Raw genomic sequence first — 22,019 nt, forward strand, 5'->3', positions numbered from 1 at the left:
AAAAATGAAAAATGAGGTGTTGGAGAGGCAGCAATGAGGGATTAGTAAGTCAAATTTTAACTGCTGCTGATATAAACAGCAGCAGGGGTTGGGACGTGATATTGCTGCTCTGCATGAAAACCAGTAAGGATGCTATAAATATTAGAAATGTTCACAGCTATAAATGTTGTATTCTATAAAAAAGAAAAGGAAGACCGAAGTAGTAGTAATTTGAGGCTTCATTTCACTCACGCCCTTCTGTAACTCATTGACAAGAGTTGTTTAAAGCTCATCTATAAATCATCAGAAAGGCTTTTCCCATTCAAAAAAAGCATCGTACACCAGCTACAACTTACTCATCTTCTTTAAGTAATGGAATATGAGGTGACATGGGTAACAGCACTATAAAAGATCCTGGCCACGTTTTCTGATATTCCTCAGGGAATGAGCATATTCTGTAAGAAGGCAACTGTATTAACTTGCTTGCTATATACTCTTACAAAAGAGGAGTTTAGTTTTATACTGTCACATTTGAGAGAATCAAAGCTACTCAAAATATCTCCCCACCCCAATTAATTCTGCCGAGAAGTTCAGTTTAGAAGTTCAAAAAATTTCGTTTTCCCAAAATAAGACTGTGGTTTATAACATAATCATAACTATTTTATAAACCAACATCCATATCTCAGAGCACTTAATCTCATTTATTCTCACTACTGGAGATTTGAGAATATATCTGTTCTTCTAATATTATGAGTAATATCTATAACTAATATCTATTAGTGATAGCCTCTTCAGTTCTCTCTAGGACTTTAGGAGTTTTTTGTAATATTTAAGTAGACTGTTTAAGCTCCTAAACTACTACATAGAATTGTCTGTTCTCAAAAAATTTAAATGCTTAAAAAATATCCAGACATTTATAAGTCATTTGCTGCCGTTTTGAGTTCCATGATACATGTTCAGTGCAATTACTTCTCTCATGAACGCTGTTTTGCATTTGTTTTTAGGGCAGATGAAACGTATGTAAAACACTCATATGCTTTTAAGCTTAACAAAACCCTGGACAGCTGGATCAGCTATTATTTCTATTTTTACTGAAATACATGTCAGAAGTCTGATTTGATGCTACTGTCTGATTCCCTGGGCTGTGTATTTGTTTATATTAATTCTAGCTAAATAGGTAATTTGTTGGAATAATTAACATTTTTGTCTAAATGAAAATAGCAAGACATTTTTTCAAAGGCCCAGAAGTTACACTCCATCTCCATCCTCAATGCAATGTTCTATTTATCTTTTGAGGAAAGAAAAACAATGCTAGCATTCCAGATTGCTTCATAAATGCTTGCACTGTGACAAGTAAAGAACACATGGCACCATTCTACTGCTCTCCAACGCCTTCCGTATCCACTGAAAGCAACAAAACCAAGGGACAGACCTGAACCTGGGGTTGTTGGTTTATTACTTTGGGAACTACTTTCACCATAATACTAAACTCTATGGCTATTCTTTTCTGGAATTTAAGGGCCTGGACTGGTATCTAGAGGTTGATGTAGCAGAAGTGTTCATCTGCCAGTTTTAGAAAGCAACTGAGTGCCTAGAAACTAAATGAAACCAAGGAATGTTCACAACTACAGAATTCTGCTAGTCTACCTGTTCCTGAAAGGTCCTCTAGGCAATGCTGTATACACAGAGGTTATGATTAGGCATAATCAGCACAGGAGCCAGTTATACCAAGCAAACCAGCAGAGGAGATCGGCATGTAAACCCTTCATTCTTAAAAATCATTCATGCAACATGTCTATCTAAAAAGCAATCAGGAGCGTCCATGGGTAGAAGAGTCATTCAACAAAACCAATCTCTCTGCATTACTTGAAAGGCAAAGGTCCAAATGGAGTGTGTAAATCCCCAAAGGCAGGAGCAGGAATCTCAAGTAGTGGGAATTCCTTGGGATAATGCTTTAAAATCTTCAGCTGTGATTGCATCACCTGCGTGGAAATGCTTAGTTTACTATCTAGTAGGTGAATGTGGAAATCAAAAAAGCAGCAACCTAGCAGAACATAAATCAAAGGCAAAGCTACAAAAAATAGTTAAGGGAAAACATAGAAGCCTAGTGTAAAAAGTCAAAACCACCACATGTGCCTAGGGCAGAGGAAGCAAGTCTCTCCCAGCAATCATTTGGCAGCGATTCACAGTCAGACAGAGAACGACACTAACAGGAGGGCAAGAAAATACAGTCTGAAAACACCTCAGATAACCAGTTCCATCTATGGCTTGAAAATTCTCTCAAATTTTTATTGGAGATAAAGCTACTTTTCTGAAGCAGAAGGCAGGCAAATATCTTCCTCCTGTTGTAACAAACAGATCACCAAATCCTACTCTTTACGTAAAGTTATTTTGAAAAATTAATGTTGATTGCATCCATAAAATGGATTTTATCCATTTTACTTCATGGCTCTTAAAATATTTTAAAAGTTGCCATCTATACAGAACATTTTGGCCTCTCATGTCAGTCTTCTAGGCCTCCTTATATAATTACAGTCTTCAACTGTAATTAACAAGAATAGAGACTGAATAGTACCAAAAGGTTAGTAATAAATACACTTGACTACATTCTGTCTTACCACACTTCCAAGATTAAACAAAATTTTAATATAGTATATTAAGTACACTATATTATGTGTTAGACCTCAGGTATGAAATGAAAAAAAGTTGGTAAAGTTAATAAAGTGTATACTTTAACAAAATCAAAAACTCCTCCATTAAGCTCATGAAATAGAACCAATTTTCCTCTGCCAGACAGGGACTGTTACGTGCAATCTGTCAGGTGTACCAATAGTGAGTTCCTGTTTTCTACAAACTTGATCAAATATCAGCGATATTTGAAAATCACTGATAAGAACCTGGAAGGATTATTTCCAAGCGCAATACTATATAGGCCCACAGAGACGGCAGCATCAATTCTGCGAAGCTCTGAAAAAAAAATCACAGGAACCATCCTAGAGGTTTGAAATTCTCTACTCAAATCTTGCCCTATTCTTACTCAAAATGGCATAAGACACCTCCCCTATGGAATGATGATTTATCTAGGTAAGATTACTTTGGAATCACCTCCTACAAGGAGGTGCCTCAGAATACAGGGTATATGCTGATATACAAAATACTGAACAATGCATACAGACAGAGGAAGAAAACTTTTAATATGGAATAGAGAATTAGGAGCAGAGGTGAGCAGCAAAGACTAGGTCACAGAGTGGGAGAAGCTAAGAAAAGGACTGCACTTCCGTTTTGCACTTGCTTGTTGCAATATCCCCCTTGGAATTAAGGTCCCAGAAATGAGGAGGGACAGCTCATTCTGCACTGAGCTCTGTGCTGGAGCGGGGCAGGGTGAGTGTGCAATCTCCACACCTGAGCTCCTGCTAGACAGCAGGCAGCAAGTCAGGAAATCACACACGGGTCAGAAGTAGGCAAGTGATCGCTGAGCAAACTCATCTGCTCCTTAAACTAGCAAACTCTGAACCTCGCTGAAAACAAAGAAGTACTCTGTAAAAGGAAGGGAATGGAAAATTCATCAGCTTTTTTTTTTTTTTTTTTTTTAAGGCTACTGGACTTAAATCTAATCCCTTGGAGCCTAGACACAAACAGAATAAATCTGAACTACTCTTTTATTGGGACATATCTTCTTCAGAACTCAATATGACATTCTTTCCCTTAAACATATGCTGGTCCTATAAAAATGAATAAGTAATATTTGAGGATTCAATATTATCAGGGGTAGGATACCATGTCTGGTAGAATTTAATAATTCTCGATGGCCAATATGACTCTTTCCAACCTCAAAACAGATCTGTTCTCCCTAACCTTTTAGGTCAAGTACCCCTTCTTCAAATGCCCACAGAAAATCTACCAAATAAAAGGGGTCTATGGGAGAAAAGAGAAACTATCAAAACTGCTGAACCACAGTAGTATATATTTGTGTAGCATCTACCTGAGTAAGGATTGTCACAAGCTAGAGGTTCTGAAAGGAAGTGTATTGCTGCATGCACGTGCTAATCAATGCAATATGCTATATATATATATATATATATATATATATATATATATATATATATAAATTTATATATATTTTGTTGTGTGTCGAACAAACACACTGCATAAGACCTTCGACAGTACTGCACTTTAATATGAGCTATCTGGATAGTGGCAGGACTTACTTCCTGATCGAATTTGATCAGCGAATGCAAGGGAAGCTTTGCCGGGTAGAAATAGGAAGAACTAGTAGAGTTTTCATCGTCTTCCTGATGAATGGTAATGCAGAATTCTTTAAGAGGAACCTGAGTCATGGCAAGATTGACCATCTTTGGAACTGGGAAAGGACAAATACCAAGGGTAAAATGACAGAAAAGACTAACCCGTTGGGATCCTTTTGAGTGGATCTAGCTTTTAGGAACATTTATTCTACCCAAACTCATGACTGAATTACAGTTCTCTAGCTGGGTAAATTAATGTTCAAAGAAATTGATCTTAAGCACCTGGTATTAAAATACCAGACAGATTCAATATAGGTGAGTTTAAATGCAGTTCTCTGGCCACCATGTTTGGGCTCTAGTACTGTATCTAGGAACCAAATGATACTCAATTCAATTCAGTATGCTGGTCAGTCGACCAGCAAAGCAAACTTTCCCTGAAAAATCCCATCATGATGGAGGAGAACTAATACAATCTCCTGAACTTGCTTTGCAGCAAGATCCTGCTGTGTTTTTTCAAACCCTTCCCTTTGAGCAGACAATCCAGCCCTACTCTGGCTGCCAAACAAGGCAGGATGGCTCTTTGTGGAAATAGAAAAAACAAGTAGGAAGAAAAGTTTAAAATTTACTTTTCTTGGAAGGTTAAATAAAAATCTATCTATATTTTTTAAAGGGGAGGTGGATAGAGGGAAACATCTTGAAATTACAGTATTAGTTTATTCCTTATTAATTAATTAATTAATTTTTTTGGCTGTGTTGGGTCTTCGTTTCTGTGCGAGGGCTTTCTCTAGTTGTGGCAAGCGGGGGCCAGTCTTCATCGCGGTGCACGGGCCTCTCACTAGCACAGGCTCCAGACGTGCAGGCTCAGTAGTTGTGGCTCACGGGCCTAGTTGCTCTGCGGCATGTGGGATCGTCCCAGACCAGGGCTCGAACCTGTGTCCCCTGCATTGGCAGGCAGACTCTCAACCATTGTGCCACCAGGGAAGCCCAAAAATCTATATTTTAAACAAATATCTGATTTCATCTAAACTCCTCATTTGACAGATTCATTCATTCATCATTCAAACAATTATTTACTGAGTGCCTACTATTCCAGACATTCTTTCAGGGGTTAGGGACACAGCAGTGAACAAAACAACAAAAATCTCTGCCCTTACAAGGCTTACATTTGTGGAAGCTGAGGCCCCCAAAAGCTTAAGTGTCCTGCAGCCTAAGGCTTGGGATAAGCGAAAACCAAGTTCTGAGCTCCTCATCCTTCTCCTCTATCACACAATTGATGGGCAGATTTATTCAGAATAAGTAGGCTCTTCAAGCATTATCATCAATGTCATCTCCAAAGAGCTCTCAGGTTTTGAGAGTCGTCCTCTGCCTGCCAGCCATCTTCAGCTGAAGCGCACAGCAACAGCTTTGACCCATCCTTCTCCCTCAACCCTGCCATACATGTGAGCTCCCAATTCTGATAGATTATATCCCTGTATCATTTTTCAATTTTATTTCATTCTCACCACTACAGTCCATATGCACCCCCTTTACCTCTCAAGGGAACTCACTGTCTTATTGGTCTCCATGCTGGCTGCCAGGTTACTACCACCTTCTATGCTGAAAGATTTCTAAAGCAAAGTTTTGATCTTATCACCCCTCTGTTCAAATACCTTTAGTACCTATTCCCTACTGAAATTAAGCACTAACTCTCCAGTAGCCCAGCATTTCAGGAGCTTTATCGAATGGCTCCAACCTATTTTCCTAGCCTTGTCTCCTTTATTCACAGAATATATTTTAGCAAAATGCAACTAGATAACTTGCTGTTGCTCATATTTCCTTTTTGCTTGGAATGCCTCTTTCATTTCCACCCAATTCTTCCAAGAGCATTTCAAATGCAGCTTCTTTCATGAAATTCTTTGTCATGCTCAGATTAGATGAAAAGTCTCCTTCCAGTCCCTAAAGATTGTGATTTGGGATGCTTATCTGTTCTGCCTTGTGTTATAAGTTATCTGGCCACCTGGCTTATCTGCTTGTCAGTTCTTTGAGGACAAGGACTCCCTACTTATCTTGGTATCTCCAGGACATACTTTCACATAGCAAGTCCTTAGCTAGATTTACCGAGTCAAAATTGCTGAAGAAAGGTTAGCTGTCCCTAAAGTTAATACCTTTCAATCTCTCTCAAGGAGAGATTTTAGTGTCTTCTTTGGCTGATTTCAAAACTTGCAAAGAATTAATCTTAAAAAAAAAAAAAAATGCATAAGGAAAAAACCCTGAAGGTGGAACCAAAGCAATGAGACCACAGACTAAGACACAGTGTAAAGGCTGAAAAGACACTAGAAATCCATTTACCCACAGTGCACAGTACAGAAAGAATTCTACCCAGTTAGAATTCAGAATCCTGCTGGAAAGGAGGTATAAAATTTGCACTGATGTGGGGAATTTCAATCCCTTAGCAGCCATGGGATACTAAAAACCCTAAAAGAAAAAAAAAAAATCAAACACGCTTTCAAGACTCAAGTCTTCACAAAGAAGCTTACTGCCTTGTAGATGAGATTTCCTAATTACATACCCGGGTTTAATGACTTTTCACTTGAAAGTATACTGAAATTCACTGTACTTTTACTCAGATACTAGGTATGACCTCATTTTCCACCCCGGAAATCTAGGTTTTCAACCATCTCTTTTCCCCATACCTTTAAAATTCACTCAAAACAGCAACATTGATTATGAATTCACTGAAGCAGAAAAGACAAGGGAAACTAAAGGAAACACATATTTTAGTTTTCAAATATTCTAAAACTATTTGAATATTTATTCAAATAAATATTGAATTATTTGAATAAGTATTCAATATTTATGATGGGCAGGTATGTTATGATTTCACTGACTACTTAAATTATTTTTTTATTTCTTTCATACCTTTACTATTTAAATGTATATTTCATTATAAGGTAACATAACTCCATTATAGAATAGTTTGTAGGGGTTCCCCTGGTGGTGCAGTGGTTGACAGTCCGCCTGCCGATGCAGGGGACACGGGTTCGTGCCCCGGGCTGGGAAGATCCCACATGCCGCGGTGCGGCTGGGCCCGTGAGCCATGGCCGCTGAGCCTGCGCATCCTGAGCCTGTGCTCTGCAACGGGAGAGGCCACAACAGTGAGAGGCCTGCGTACCGCGGGGAAAAAAAAAAAAAAAAAAATAGTTTGGAAAAATATTACCCACAATACTACAACTTCCAACACTACTTCTGTTAATATTTTGGCATTATCTCCTCCCATTGACTTTCTCATTTTCCCTTCCCCTTCAGAAAAATTATGAGGTGTTTCTAATTTTGTATTGTGATTTCTTTACTAGACAACCATAAACATTTTCAGGTTGCTACAAGTTTTCCTAAATATTATTTTAAGTGGCTAGATAATATTCCACTGAATAAATGCATTACAATTCATTTTATTATAACCCAGTTTGATAAAAAATTTGAGCGGATCCATAACCATTCCCTTATAATTGGATAGGTGGATCATTTCTAAAACTTTGCTAGAAATAGCACCGTGACAGTTTAATGCACATAAGTAAATCTGTATCTTGGACTGTTTTATTGTGATTGTTTTATTATGATTCCAAGAAGTAAAATTATTCTATCAGAGAGGATTGTAACTTTATCAAATTACTTTCTAGAGAATTTGTAACAATTTGCAAAGACAAGAGCAATGCATGAGAATGTCATTTGAACTGTGCACTCTACACTTTTTAAAAGGGGGGTAGGGGAGAACGACTGCAGAAGTCAACAGTACTCTGCTGTCAAATCACAAGTCAGTCAAAATAGAATCATTAGCCAAGTACTCTGATTAAAGTATGTAACTCTGGACCCAATTAGGGGTCATAGTTTGCTAAACCCCATCTTTTTGCCTACCTACTCTCTCTTTTATCTACTCTCTAATATATAGATTTCCTTCCTTCACATATTTTTTTCTTCCCCAACATGCCACACATACATGCCAAAAGTATGTACTCACTGGTGAGTCTATCTATATTTGTGTACATACTTTACTGTATGTATGTGTGTGTGTGTATACCTAAATATACTACTTTTTTGTTTGTTTTTGTTTTAGAGGGGGCAACTGGATTCTATATTCTATTTTTAACCTATGTACTTTCACATGTACATCTGTGAGATAAGTGTTTTTTGCATTTTATTGTAAAAATGTCTGTGAGGTCAGGGATGAGCGGGGAACAAGCTAATTTGATATGATTATGTGTGTGTGTGTTATCTGTTTATTATTCTTTGCTTCTTTATCTATTGAGGTACTCATTTTCCTCTTAGCAATATATAGGGTAATGAGGATTAAAACTGTCATATTTACTTCCCAATCAGTTACCCCTTTCTTTAAACGTTGTCAAATTTGTTGATTTTTTTTTTTTGGCAGGGGAGGGGGTGGTGTTTGCCTCCTCTGTCTTTAGGCAGAGAGAAGCCTCTCATCCAAACCACTAGCTTCCCAAACCATGATCACTGAAGGATGGATGACACGGCCTTCTCTGGAATGGCCTAAAGCAAAGCTGAATCTTCACTACAGGTCCAGATCCTGGCCAGCTATAAAGTTAACCTGGATATAGGGACAGAGGTGGGGTGGAGATGCCAGTCCATGCCTATGTCAGCTGGAAGTCCAAATTACCCACCTTTCTTAATCAGCAAGGGAAAACCGGCATGGGTGAGAGCTCTACTCTGGACTGCAGATGAGACCCAAAGTGGGCTACCCTGTCCATCCAGTGTGTTTTTGGGCCTGTGGCAGACTGTCCCTTTCAGCCAACAGATTTTGACAGGCCCAGCTTCTCTAGAGTAGATGCTTCATGTAAGACACCTGGCCACATCTCAGTGCTATTACACAACCCTGAGGGATGCTGGAATGCCACACCACAACAGTGAGTAACGCTAAGCCCTTTGTCTTTAATTTCAGTATATACGCTTAAGTGGAGAAGCTGAAGAATTTGGATTTTAATATTAGCCACGAAGAAGGGGGATTTCTGAAACAATGAAGGTCCAACACATACCTGATTTCGTAGAGGCTGTTGTGATGGCCGATCCCTGTGTGTGTGGCTTTCTCGAGTTATTGCAGATGCACCAGAATCTACATGAACTGACCCTACTGGAGTAGGCTGAAAAAATACATAACAAAAAGTCAAATGGGGAAAACAGGTCCAACTTAATGCCTCCGCAAAGGACAGCATCATTCTAATTCTAACAGAACAGTAGTAATTATTATTACTGTTATTATTACACCAAGGCCAGTTTCAAGTCTTCTTGCCTTTTCAGTTTGCTTATCTGCAAAAGGGAGACAGTTTGGTCCTCAATAGTTCATTGGAGAGTAGCTTGCCTTCGAAAAGAAAAATAACATCCTACAGTGATGACTGTTAGTATGCTCTAAGGCCCTGTGAACCCAAGGCCAGAAGAAAAAATTCAGAAGTTTCCTCTGGTGCTGGGCTCCACCCGACGGAAATCAAGTACCTTAATAGCTTATGTAGCACCAGCTCCTGGATCATTCAAAGAAAACTTCTTAAAAACTGACTTAAATTCTGATATCTTAGGACACAGTGGTCATAATCTTAAAAACACAGTTAGTAACTCCTTTATTACTCTAGTGAGAGTGACCCCTGGCATCACCCTGAAAAGACTGGCAAATGGAACGTCTACAGTCAAAGGAATGTTGTTTTTTTTTCCCCCATAGATTTAAGCAGAAAGTCTGGCAAGGGTAGTGAGACAGTGCTGGTCTGAGGCGAGAACGTTAAAAAGAAGATACTTACAATAGGCCTCCCGACCCAATCATAGGCGTAGTCAAAGGTGTAGCCTTTCCTTTCAAAGAGGTCTGTGAAGAGCGTCCGTAAATACTCATAGTCAGGTTTTTCAAAGAAGTCTAATCGCCTGACATATCGCAGGTAGGTTGCCATCTCCTCTGTTAGGAAAGAGGTTAAAGGCCATGCTCATTAGCTGAATGCTTCTCATGGGGAGAAGCTTTGGGCCAGGCAAGGAATATCTGTACAGACTATTTGACACTGATGTTTTCTTTATGGACCAAATCAAAGTGATAAAACCTATCTTGATTTAAATAACAATAAAAGGAAACATAAATTTTCTGGAGAGTATCTAGAAATACTAAGATATGGTCTCCACCTCCTTCAAAGCTTCAGTCACACTGGCTGGAGTGTCCTTTCAGCATCCTACCTGGAAAGTTTTCACAGAGAGCTTCAATGGGAGTATTCCTTTTGGTGTCACCAATTTTTTGATATCTTTCTTTTAATGTATCAGCCTGTAGAGAAGAAAGAGAGAAAGTTAGTTGGAAAGAGGTGTTAAGTATGGGAGGTCCAATATGTTTCGGGACATAATGACTGTTTCACTCAAACTGGCAGGATTTGTTAGATAGTCTCAAGTTTTTTCTAATACTAACAAACAAGAAATGTAGTAGAGATGATATATTTAGATATGTACAAAACATCTGTTCTGGAAAGTTTTACTTGCAAATACATTTAGTAGTCTCAGATAAACACCACCAAATGTAATGAGATGAGAGGCTAAGATAAGAAAATAAATTCAAAATTATAACAGCTTAGTAATGACCCATGGCCACTAGGGTTCAAAATTTATTCGACCTTCTCATCCTTAGATCAGCTCTAGATAAGATTAAAAACACTGCTAATCCAAATGGGGGCAAACAGACAGATGGCTCCACAACATATTTATTGTGAAGTTGAATAGAAAAAGAACAAGATGTAAGAAAACTGCCTTTCTAAGAACCTGCTGTATAAAAAATAAATTAATTGAATTAAATTAAAACAAAAGGAAAAAACAACTGCCTTTCCACAATGTGCTTCCAGAGGGAAAAAATGTTAACTATGATACAGGCATGGCTAACAGACAGGTTTGCTATATGTCAGTGGCTCAAAGTAGCCAAGTCTGGTTTGCTCAAGACTGTAGACAGAGGGCTCCTGGAGCATGGACCAATAATGTGGTCTCAAGGGATTCTCATTAGGCTCTGCCTAGCCTGCTGCACCAGGCTTTAAGCAATTATGTTTTGAAGTATACTGGAGGAGTTTTAAATCTACAACTACCACTAAAATGATTCATGGATCATGAGAAAGTTTCAAGCAATTAATCATATACAAATGCATTATTTGGCTGTATAATGAGCAAACCGGATGTGAAACTCTATTTGACAGCTGTCAATATCAATGAGAAGGTATATGTGACTAGGAGAAGACCATGGAGGAGATGTTAGGAGAGGAATTTAACGGGAAAGAAATAAAATCTTCCCAAAGGGAAGGGATAAAAGCCTCACTTTTCAGGACAATGTCCAAGAAAGCACAGCAAAACGTATCATTCTGCCCTTCGGGAGGGAAGGGGTATAGTAGTACCCAAAGCTACCAATTAAGTTTCCTTCCATACTAACATGTTGAAATAAATCACAACTCAAAAATATCTTGCATTTAACTATCTAATGGGACGTAGAATGGGTTAGAAGCTCACCATTTCCTAGTCTAACCGCCAGAGGCACAGAGTAATCATTACAATGGTTGTAACTATAATTAATAGGTAACTTCGACACAAATGCACTGTATTGACACCTACCTAAGGAAGGCTATTTAAACTACACATTTTACAAGGAACAGCTATTTTATGCAAAGGCATTTATTCAATTAAACACTTGAACAGCAATGTTAAACCTGGATTTTCGTTTTAGTTCAGGTGGGTCCTTAGCCTATATAGGAAGAACAAGTATTTCCCAGTTCCCCTTCGGGGCACACCTAGTCCTGCTGGCCTTGCTGGTAAAATGTGTAGCAGCTGCTATCATCCATTTGTTCCAGAAATTCCCCAACACCCTGGGAACAATATGCCTGCTACATAATGTTAGTGAAGGAGGCATACTGACACAGAGAGAAAAGCAGCACTGCCAAGGCTGGGAGGGAATGAGGGAAGAGATTATGGAAAACTCGAAAATAAGGAAGAAGGATCAGAAGGGGAAGAAGTAAACGTGGGCAAAACAGAGCTTCCAAAGCCCAGGTGAGCATTTACATTATAGACTAATGTCGTTCCTGCCTGTCATCCCTGCAGCCAATCTTCCCCTTTGTGCTTCCTACAGACATCAAGTAAGCAACCCCTTCATTATCAACAGAGTATTTAAACAAAGCCCTCCACTGAGCACTTCCAAGGATACCTTGAGTCCTTGCCAGGGTAGGCTGCCTCGAAGGAAATACATGAACATATGGCCTAAGGCTTCCAAATCATCCCGCCGGCTTTGCTCTAAAAAGGAAGACAGATGACACATTATGTTTGCAGTTATTAAAGCAGAAAGGGGTTCAAAACCAAGTAATCCCTTCAGAAACCCGTCTGCTCTGGAAAGGCTCTGCTTACTAATTCTTTGTATATCTAAATCAGGGATAGTATTTTAGATCAAAACCAGAAACAACGTGTACTTCCTTTGCCTAGATCTGCTACTGGCAAGTAAATATCAAGTGAAAAGAGCAAATCCTAAACTAAAACCAAGTCCAAATCACCAAATGGTGAGTAACCACCCCTCACTCTATGCCGTCACCTTCCTGAAAGTAAGATAATTTAAACAAAATGTTATTTCTAGTACATGGGCTACAATTACTCTTTGGTTACCATCACGAAAAGTGAGCAGCAGATTGAGTAGCTGAGGCTGTTAAGAGAGTCCATTCTGGCTAGGCCCGCAAAGACACAAGCTGCAGAATGCCTAGCATACATGCCTAGTGCTTGTTATTCACCATAAAAATTAACACTTAAAATTTAGTTTAACGTAAGCCAACGTCAGGGCACAATCCTCAGCTCATCCCATTTGTACCATGTCCCATAGCCACCTAAAGAAACATTTAAAGTTTATTACTAAGGTGCCCTTTGTGGGCACATAAAACAGTATCCCTGCATTCAGAGAGCTTATCATGTAAAACAAGTTGCTGGATTTTTCTTTCTTTTCTTTAAACTGGGAAGATAAGGATGGTAAAGAACTGCAGAATAGTTAATAAAAAATTGTAACTACATCTCAGAAAACATCGTATACATTCTTTGGCTGTCAGACAATAGAAGTAGTACATTCTTCCATTTTTAATTGCCAATTACAATTTATCTCAGACATTTCATGTGTTTATTTTTCAGAATCGAGTTCTCGGCTTTATCAAAAGAAATGACAGATGCAAGAATAAGGGGCTATCTTAAACTTGATTTTGTCTTCTTTGTGCAGGAAGTAAAACCTAACAGAGTCAGGGAGGCAGGGAAAGCTACTCAGGTAACCCAAAATACAAAAGCACAACACATTTAACTGCCGCCTCCAATTACAGGAAATTTGCATGAAAAAGAGTGCATAGTACTCTACAGGGCAGATGAAGAAAGAAAAGGCAACTTTCTAAATTGTACTTTGAAGGAGGTTTTTGGAAATGAGGTCACTAATGGGAAGGGGCGGCACCCTGACAAGAGACATAAATAACATAAAGTTGAGCTGATACAGAGCAACTGAAATAATCTTAAAAAGAATGAAGCAAAACAGCAAGGCCATCAGAAGCTTTTGACTACAAGGCTTGCCTGAAGTTTGCAATAAATTTCATATGTAATTGAAAACAAAAAGAGATTTTGTTAACAGAACTTAAAGAAACAGATTTTGTCAACAGACAAAAACAGATTTTGTTAACAGAACCTAAAGATACACCAATAAAGAAAGAACAAGCAGGGTGAGTTGAGGCCTCCCACAAAACAGGGCAGATAGAGAAACCACACTCTGCAGGTTCTCACACTATATCACACCTACTCATCGCCTCTCCATTTTTATATCCACTTCCTGTAAGGGGGCCCCTTGGTAATAAATAATTCAGGGGACAAATGGTTGTACTTTAGACAGTTGAGCACTAGAGGGCGAAACTCTCCACATTTTCAATGACTGATCGGCCCTACAGAAATAAGCCCAGCTTCTCTTCACAGCAAAGCCATTATAAAATGAGATTTAAAATAAAATCAAAAACCAAAAAATGTAATAAACACATTTAAACTCACTGGAATAAGTAATAAAGTAACTCTTCAAATACTTAAAACCACGAAGAAAAGCTGTGGAATATGGGATAACAGGAAAAATAATGGTTCCTGAGTCAGGTTATCTAGGTCTTGGCCTGTCCTTTCTATTAATTTATTAATCCACACAAAATTAAGCATGGCCAAGTCACCTTTTGGGCTTCGATGTCCTCATCTGAAAAACAAGTGGTTGATTTAGATACTCTGAAAAGTCATTTTCCATTTCTAAAATTCTAAAATAATCTACAATAATTTAAATCATAAAGGCCTTTCAAAAAACATGAGAGTGAAAATCAGAGCCATGCTTTATTTCCACATTTCTTTGAACACTCCACATTCATTCAATTCAGGATTTCAATTCAGGATTTCCCTTGTTTTTTTCATGCAGGATATTTCATTTTCAAAGAAAAAAGGTTTCAATACCAGTGAGACCAGGAGGACACAAAATTCTTCCACACCATAAAGGCTTGCTTTTCAACCAATCAGAAAGAGGTGCTTGGTTTACCTGCATCACATCCCTGATTTTAGGTCAAATATATTTTGCTGAAGGAAAGGGGCCAGGTGACCCAGTGTCCTCGCCCTAACTTCAAACATTAAGGAATACAAAATGGGCAGACTTAATCAGTGGGAAGGTGGCTAATCTAATGTAGTAAATATCAGGTTTAGGGGGCTGCTTCCCTTGTTTTCTGCCCTCACAAAATTAATAGGCAACTCTTTCCAGGTCATTTGAAGATACACTTCCCTTTTTCTTCATTACAACATAAAGGATGCAACACATTTGAAGACCAATAGGATTAGGGTTCCTACAGAAACCTCTCTGGGTTTGAGACCATGGCCAGAGTTTAAAGGGCATGTGACAACCACCTATATGTATTCTCTGTAATAGGGACATTATAGACAAATACGGTGACAGGTTGGATCTGACCTGAAAAAAACTCTGGAACTCAGGAAGTCCACGCGTGGAGATACACTCAAAAGTTCCAGCAGAAATGGCTACATCAAGAGATAAAGGAACCTGAGTCTGATGACAGTAGATGCTTAAAACATATTTTGTTGAATAAATGATAACTAACATTATAGAGTCTTTACTATCATCAAGCACTAAACAGTTTATATGCATTATCTCACAGAACCCTACGGTATAAGGTACTATTACCATACATCTTTCAGGGTGGGTGAGATAACTGATGCTGATGAAGGAAGGTTACTGGACCACATAGGTTTAAGGGGAAAAGCCAGAATTTACATCCCTTTTTCTTAACTGTTACACTGTACCTTATACAAACAACATGGATATGCATCTTTTGTCTGTTCTTGCCTTTCCTGACAAGAATAACAAAATCAGAACACAAATGCTGAGCCCAGGAGGCAGGAATTAGAACAACTTCTAGACTCTGTCAGTTAACCCAAACAATCATGACTTTACTAGGTACCACACACTCTATCTCCTTGTAAAAAGGAAGGAAGAAGGGAATTCTGAGCCCTATGCAAGAGACCCATGTTACATATATTATCACCCATTCAACCTGCAAAACATCCTTGTGAAATGTTACTCTATTTTTACAGGTAAGTTTCAGGGAGATTAAGTAACTTGTCCAAAGTGACACCAGTAATAAGTGCCAGAGAACCTTATTTTCAACTATTTTAAACTATCATGTTAAGTGAGAATATCCATGTGGTTACCGAAAAAATCCTGACAGCATTCATTTCAACTCGGGTTGTATCATACCACTTTATAATGTCATTTTTACTCTTCACTAATACTAGAATCCTCATGTGAATATCTGAGCAGTTTACTTGATGAGGCAACTTTATAGCGATTTACATTAGCTTTAATGTACTATTGTGTAAAATACTTATTGTGTAAACTGTTTGTTAGTATTTAAATACCTTACATAATTAGCTACGTCTAGGAGTCTAATATTCTGTTTATATGTCTACTCTCTAGGGTGGTGATTTTCGAACATATCTTTTCAATCACCTTAGAAGCTTTTCTTCAAATATAATCTTCCAATGAAAGCCCAATATATAAAACAGATAAAAAGGGAAGCTTTCCTGGAGAAGCTGGCAAGGGCCCAGGGCCCTACCGACTGGGCCTTCTCACTGTTCCTTAGGCTTCCCTCGCAAATACTCTCCCCTGGACTAGTCCCTCTAACAAGTGAGACTACAGCTTTTAGCAATATTTATGCAAATTGTCTATCCTGCGTAAAATTCAAGACTCATGGAAAGGCAAATATATTTTCACTGAATAAGACATAGGCTTCTCCCTGAAAAATGAGTCACGAAACTATGCACAGAGAACAGAAGGCTAGTCCATGTTTTAGTGAAGCACTCTTCCTCAAAGCAGATATCAGCCTGATGTCCTTTTCAGGTTATATATGGGGCCATTTGTATGTAAATATCAAACTTATCACTAAACTTACTAAAATGTTATCATCTTAATTCAACAATTCAGGTACCACACTGCGAGAAACTAAGCATTTGGAAACAAAGAATGAAAAATCCTTAAGTTGTCAACAGGATACTTAGGAAAGTCACTAACTTACTATCTTAATTTCTCAAGTACAAAAATCACTTACCCTGTGAAGCAATAAGAATCACAAGTTGTAATGCACAATGGGTACAAAAGTGTTTTGGGAATAAAAAGGTGTTTTAACAACCTGCCGCTTTCATGGAGCTGAAAAGAAACACACCTTTGCCAAGATGCGTGTTGATAGACATGTATCTTGCAGTTCCAGTTAAACTTTTGTGCTCCCTATAAGGTATATGCTTTTTGGTTTCAGGGTCAATGTATTCCTTGGCCAGTCCAAAGTCTATAATGTGTATAACATGCTCTTTCTTATTGCCTTGTCGGCCAATCAGGAAGTTCTCTGGCTTGACATCTCGGTAAATGAGATTCTTTGAGTGCACGTATTCCATTCGGGAAAGCTGAAAGAGAGAAAAACAATGATAGAAATACTACTCTAAAAAAGTTTACTGTAAAAATACATCAGAACGTTTTCTTTTATCAGCCCAAAGCTTTGAAATTAAAATAAAACTCATTTCTTCACCACCCAGAGCCACTTTACTCTTGTAAACCAGAATATATTTCCTGATACAAATACATATATGACAAACATCAAGATAAAAGAGAGAAGGATAGGAACTTCCCTGGTGGCGCAGTGGTTAAGACTCCATGCTCCCAATGCAGGGGGCCTGGGTTCAATCCCTGGTCAGGGAACTAGATCCCACATGCATGCCTCAACTAAGAGTTCGCATGCCACAACTAAGGAGCCCGCCTGCCACAACTAAGATATTGTGCAGTCAAATAAATAAAAATTTAAAAAAAGAGAGAGAGAAGGATAGTACAGTTCATCTAAAATGATAATACACAGTTTTACTTCGTTATGCAACGATTTGCAAATGATGAATAGAGTTAGTGTTTTTATGTTACTTCAGAAAGTAAGCATTTGAGAGGCAAGAATTACTCCCAGGCAGGAAATCAGAATACGTTGGTGGCCTTTGAAGACAGGTGCCACTGCCACATTCACCTCCTGCCCACACCTTCCTATACTCTCTTTGTTGCAGAAATAAGGGAAGTGAGGCCCAGAGAAGTTAATACTGGACTGATATCACAGAGCTAACTAACAGCAGAGGTAGGAGTATAGGTTTTATGAGAAAGTAAACATATCCCAAAATAATAATCATAAAATTATTCAAATTTCATTAAGTTCACTTCTATCTTCAAAGCTTTTCTACTTAGTAAAGAAAGGGAAGCATGAGCATTTGAATTTTTGACTCAAAAGTCAAGATCAATTTTCTAACATTTCCAAGTCTTTAAACTGGGTGAGACCATCACCATTTCAGACCAATAAAGACATCCTTCTGCTTAGGGGATGACAAAGTTCTCAAAGGAACTGTCTTAACTGTTCCTTAAAGTGGTACTAGTGTGTAATTTGGTAGGAGCTGAGAAAGCTGCCTCTTCAGCTGTCTCAGTCTCTGTGAGAACTAGAGGCAAGAGAACTAAGGCAGGTTCTTGGTCACACAACTTCAGAATCTGATTTTAGGGCAGTGGGTTACATCTCCAATCTTTTCTTGGATGCGATGGTAAGGAGAGAGGGAGGACATGACAAAACTTTACGGTCATGTGTTTAAAACGTATAAATAAAACAACAAAGAAGTTACTTGCATTTGTACAATTTTTCCTAATCATCCTCTTTCTCCCTAAATAAATTTCCACTTCAGTCAAGGTCAGAGTATTGCTCCAAGGTGCAAATTCTTAAAATAGAGAAAACAGCAAATGCAGTGCGACTTCTCTGGATTAACCCTTTTTGCCCCAGCCAGCTTCCTAGAATGCCACCCAGCCAGTAAGTGTGCATTCACTAGGTGTCACTACAGCTAGTAAATCACCAACAGGGACACAAGGATGTGGCTGGGAGACCCGCCCCGCCTATCCTTCTGCAGAATGGCAACGCCAACTTACCAACTGAATGGCTATCATTAACACAGTCTTCAAAGTAAAAGTTCGGTCACAGAGATCAAACAAGTCCTCCAAGCTAGGGCCCAGAAGTTCCAGCACCATGGCATTGTATTTCCCACATGGTCCAAAGTAATACACCTGTGGGAGACCTTCACCTGAAAGCAGAGGGAAAATAGGGTGCAGAGTGAGGGACACAAAAACCAAAATATGAGATAGCTGCAACAGCACTAAGTAGATAAAAAGGAAATATAACTTGTGAGATTTTTGTTTTCTTTCATAGTCCCTACTGGAGAACTCAAACTGAGCACAACAGCTTCAAAGGGAACTAGTAATGTGTGGGAAAGGCTAAGCCATTGCACAATATGTTCAAATAAGCAGTTATTTAATACCAGAGTGCCAAAGGCATTTCCACTGCTATGTAGGACAGAGAATGGTCCCTGATCCACTGCTGGATCAGAGCGTAAACTATTCTCCCCCAAGGATGCCCAAAAGCGCACTAGCATAAAAGGTTCAAAAGATGGCTCATGAGCTCAAAGGCCAGGCTAACACACCTTGTTGCATTAGCTGGTTTCATTTGCACTCCCTATGCTTACTACCAAAGCCACAAGGAGATGGAACTGTTTCCAACCGTTGCTCTGAGGAGAGCTCAGACCTAAGGGCTGAGGTCACAGAGGATGCAGCCTGGTCCTTTTCTCATAGGGAGTCTCTGGAGTTTCCTGTTTTCTATCAGTTGGAGAAAAGTCAACAGACTGGGTTTGGTTACTGATAAGTAATTATGAAAGGAAAAGGAATAAAAATACATGGCTGGGTTTTCCCCAGATTTGAAATTCATAGTTATAAGCAGCCAAAATCTAGACTTTCTCACCTACGTGGCAACTTGTGAATGAATTTCCTCCTTAAAGTGTATTGTAAATATGAGGCACTCAATAAATATGTGCTAAATGGCACCATGTGAACTGTAGGTATGAATGAGGCTACAGAACTTCTAAAAATCTGGTCTTACAGTGAGAACACTTCCATCTTAATACACTTATGTACACCACGGTCTACAGTTGTACACGCTGCAGATTACTGCTTGCTCCTGTCTGTAAGTTTTTTGGACAACAAAATTCTCTCCATCTTCGTATTTTATTTGTACAGATATGGTACAGGAAGAGGTAATTATATCTACTGTAATCTGAATGTCTGTGTCCCTCCAAAATTCGCATGTTGAAAACCTAATGCCCAGTGTGATGGTTTTAAGAGGTGTGGGCCTTTGGGAGGTGAGATCATGAGGGCAGGGCCTTCATGAATGGGATTAATGCCTTTAAAAAAGAGACCCCACAGAGCTCCCTAGCCCCTTCAGCCATGTGAGGACACAGTAGGAAGTCAGCAGTCTGCAACCCAGACGAGGGCCTTCACCAGAACCTGACCATGCTGGTATCATGATCTTGGACTTCCAGCCTCTGGAACGGTGAGAAATAAATTTCTGTTTTTATAAGCCACTCAGTCTGTAGTACTTTGTTACAGCAGCCCAACTGGATTAAGACAATGTCTAATACTTGGAACTTTAACCCAATGTGCCCATCCTTCTCTCCAGCACAGGTCTTGTATATCTGGAATCTGTATGATTCATTGCTATGATATGTGTTTATTTCATGTGTTGCAATAGTCTATCCTATTCCATCTAAATACTAAACAACTTCTTTCTTAGTGTTTCATAGGCTCATTCCTGTCTCATACCATTTCATATAGTATACTCTGAATTGTCCTTGTGGTTGTTTTGATTCTCCCTATCTCCAAAAGGAAACAGAGTTGAATTTATCTTTTTTTCTCCTGTTGTTTTGAAGAACTCCTTCAGTTCATTTAAAATATATAAAACCTAACAGCTGTTCCCAATGAGTTCTACTGAGAAATCCAAAGCAGAACAGTACCATAGAGATTTATTGCTTTTATTAATCAGATACATGGTAGATTGTAGTTTGGAGATCTTTAAAATTTTATATCCTATATAATAGTTTTTGATGTGACTAAAATTTGATTTTCCTAATATAAAAATTATACTCTTCAAAACAGGTGTGGCAGATCTGTTGGTTACCTGCTCAATATCCATTCCCTCCTTCTTTCTTAACAACAAAATTTCTAATTATTGTGAATAGCAATTCGCCCAGTTATAACTTTCCAGTCTCCCTCGATAATAGGAATGACCAGTGAGATGGAAGCAGAAATTGTTGGATAGGGTGGTTCTAGGAAAGTTCTTTCAAGGGAGCTGACTCAAAAAAAAAAAAAAGGGAGCTGACTCAAGTTGGAGGTATGCCCCTTTGAGATGACCGAAGCTCCAGAAGCATCTAGAACCATCAGATACCCTGAAGATTTAACATAGTACCAAGATGGATGGAGCAAAATTAGAAGAACCCATCCCTGACAGCTATGAAGCAACCACACTAATGCTGGGCTTCCCTTCCCTCTGGACTATTTTAATCCAAAAGAAAAATCAATCTGGGACTTCCTTGGTGGTCCAGTGGGTAAGACTCCAGGCTCCCAATGCAGGGGGCCGGGTTCGATCCCTGGTCGGGGAACTAGATCCTGCATGCATGCCACAATTAAAGATCCCATGTGCCACAACTAAGACCCAGTGCAGCCAAAATAAAAAATAAATAAATTTGAAAAAAATATATATCTCTCATGTAGCTTTAAAAAAAAAAAAGAAAAATCAATCTCTACCTGACTGAACTACTGTTATTTGGATTTTTCTTTTTAACAACCAAATCTAAGCCTAATTAATAAACATACTATTCCTTTACTTGGTTAAATTGCAAATCTAGGCACAATATCCTTCTGAAGTACAAGCTAAAAGTCAGACCTGTGTAGAAATATAATATTGGCATAATTTTCTAGACCTGCTGCCAAGACTTAAGGATCAGTTTAAAAATAAGACAGATGATCATCTTGTTCTTGACAATCTTCGGTACCAAATCTAGGCATCTCTTGTCAGAAATTTCCATGTTTACAAAAAAGTCACAAAACCTTTCTAGGTGATGTCTATAATTTTTAACTGTGAGTAATGTCACTCGTAACTCCTGCCTAGTAACTTCAAAGATGCGAGGAGTTCCTGCTGGCTGCATTATTGCTCCTTTTATTAAATACTCTGAATCTCACAATACTCTGTTGGGCTTTGGGATGCTCAAGACAATTTCTAGATTACTGAGTGGACTTGAGGCTTTTCTCAAAGATGGACTAGGTCCAAGATGCTAGTGTAGAAAGAGCTCAAGTCAGAGTCATGGATTTGGTTCTGCTACCAACTCTGAAAATTC

The 22,019-nt window shown here is 38.7% G+C and overlaps 1 protein-coding gene across 13 annotated transcripts in view; it reads right to left on the reverse strand.

Moving 5' to 3' along the window:
* The window catches only part of CSNK1G1 (casein kinase 1 gamma 1), a 153,680-nt gene that overhangs the window by 18,743 nt on the left and 112,918 nt on the right, over positions 1-22,019 (reverse strand). For 11 of the 13 annotated variants that reach the window (XR_003436395.1, XM_027123282.1, XM_027123277.1 and 8 more), the window contains 6 exons: positions 18,730-18,881; positions 16,961-17,195; positions 12,406-12,491; positions 10,419-10,503; positions 10,001-10,149; positions 9,251-9,355 (listed from right to left, as the gene is read on the reverse strand). Coding sequence is in view for 12 of the 13 variants with exons in the window: in XM_027123282.1 (XP_026979083.1) it covers positions 9,251-9,355; positions 10,001-10,149; positions 10,419-10,503; positions 12,406-12,491; positions 16,961-17,195; positions 18,730-18,881 (812 nt within the window). In the remaining variant the exon portion in view is untranslated. The other 2 variants (XM_027123285.1, XM_027123283.1) reach the window with 2 other exon arrangements.

Source organism: Aethalodelphis obliquidens, unplaced genomic scaffold (genome assembly GCF_003676395.1).
Source record: "Aethalodelphis obliquidens isolate GAN/ISIS:26980383/991018 unplaced genomic scaffold, ASM367639v1 scaffold26, whole genome shotgun sequence".
Lineage (NCBI taxonomy): Eukaryota > Metazoa > Chordata > Mammalia > Artiodactyla > Delphinidae > Aethalodelphis > Aethalodelphis obliquidens.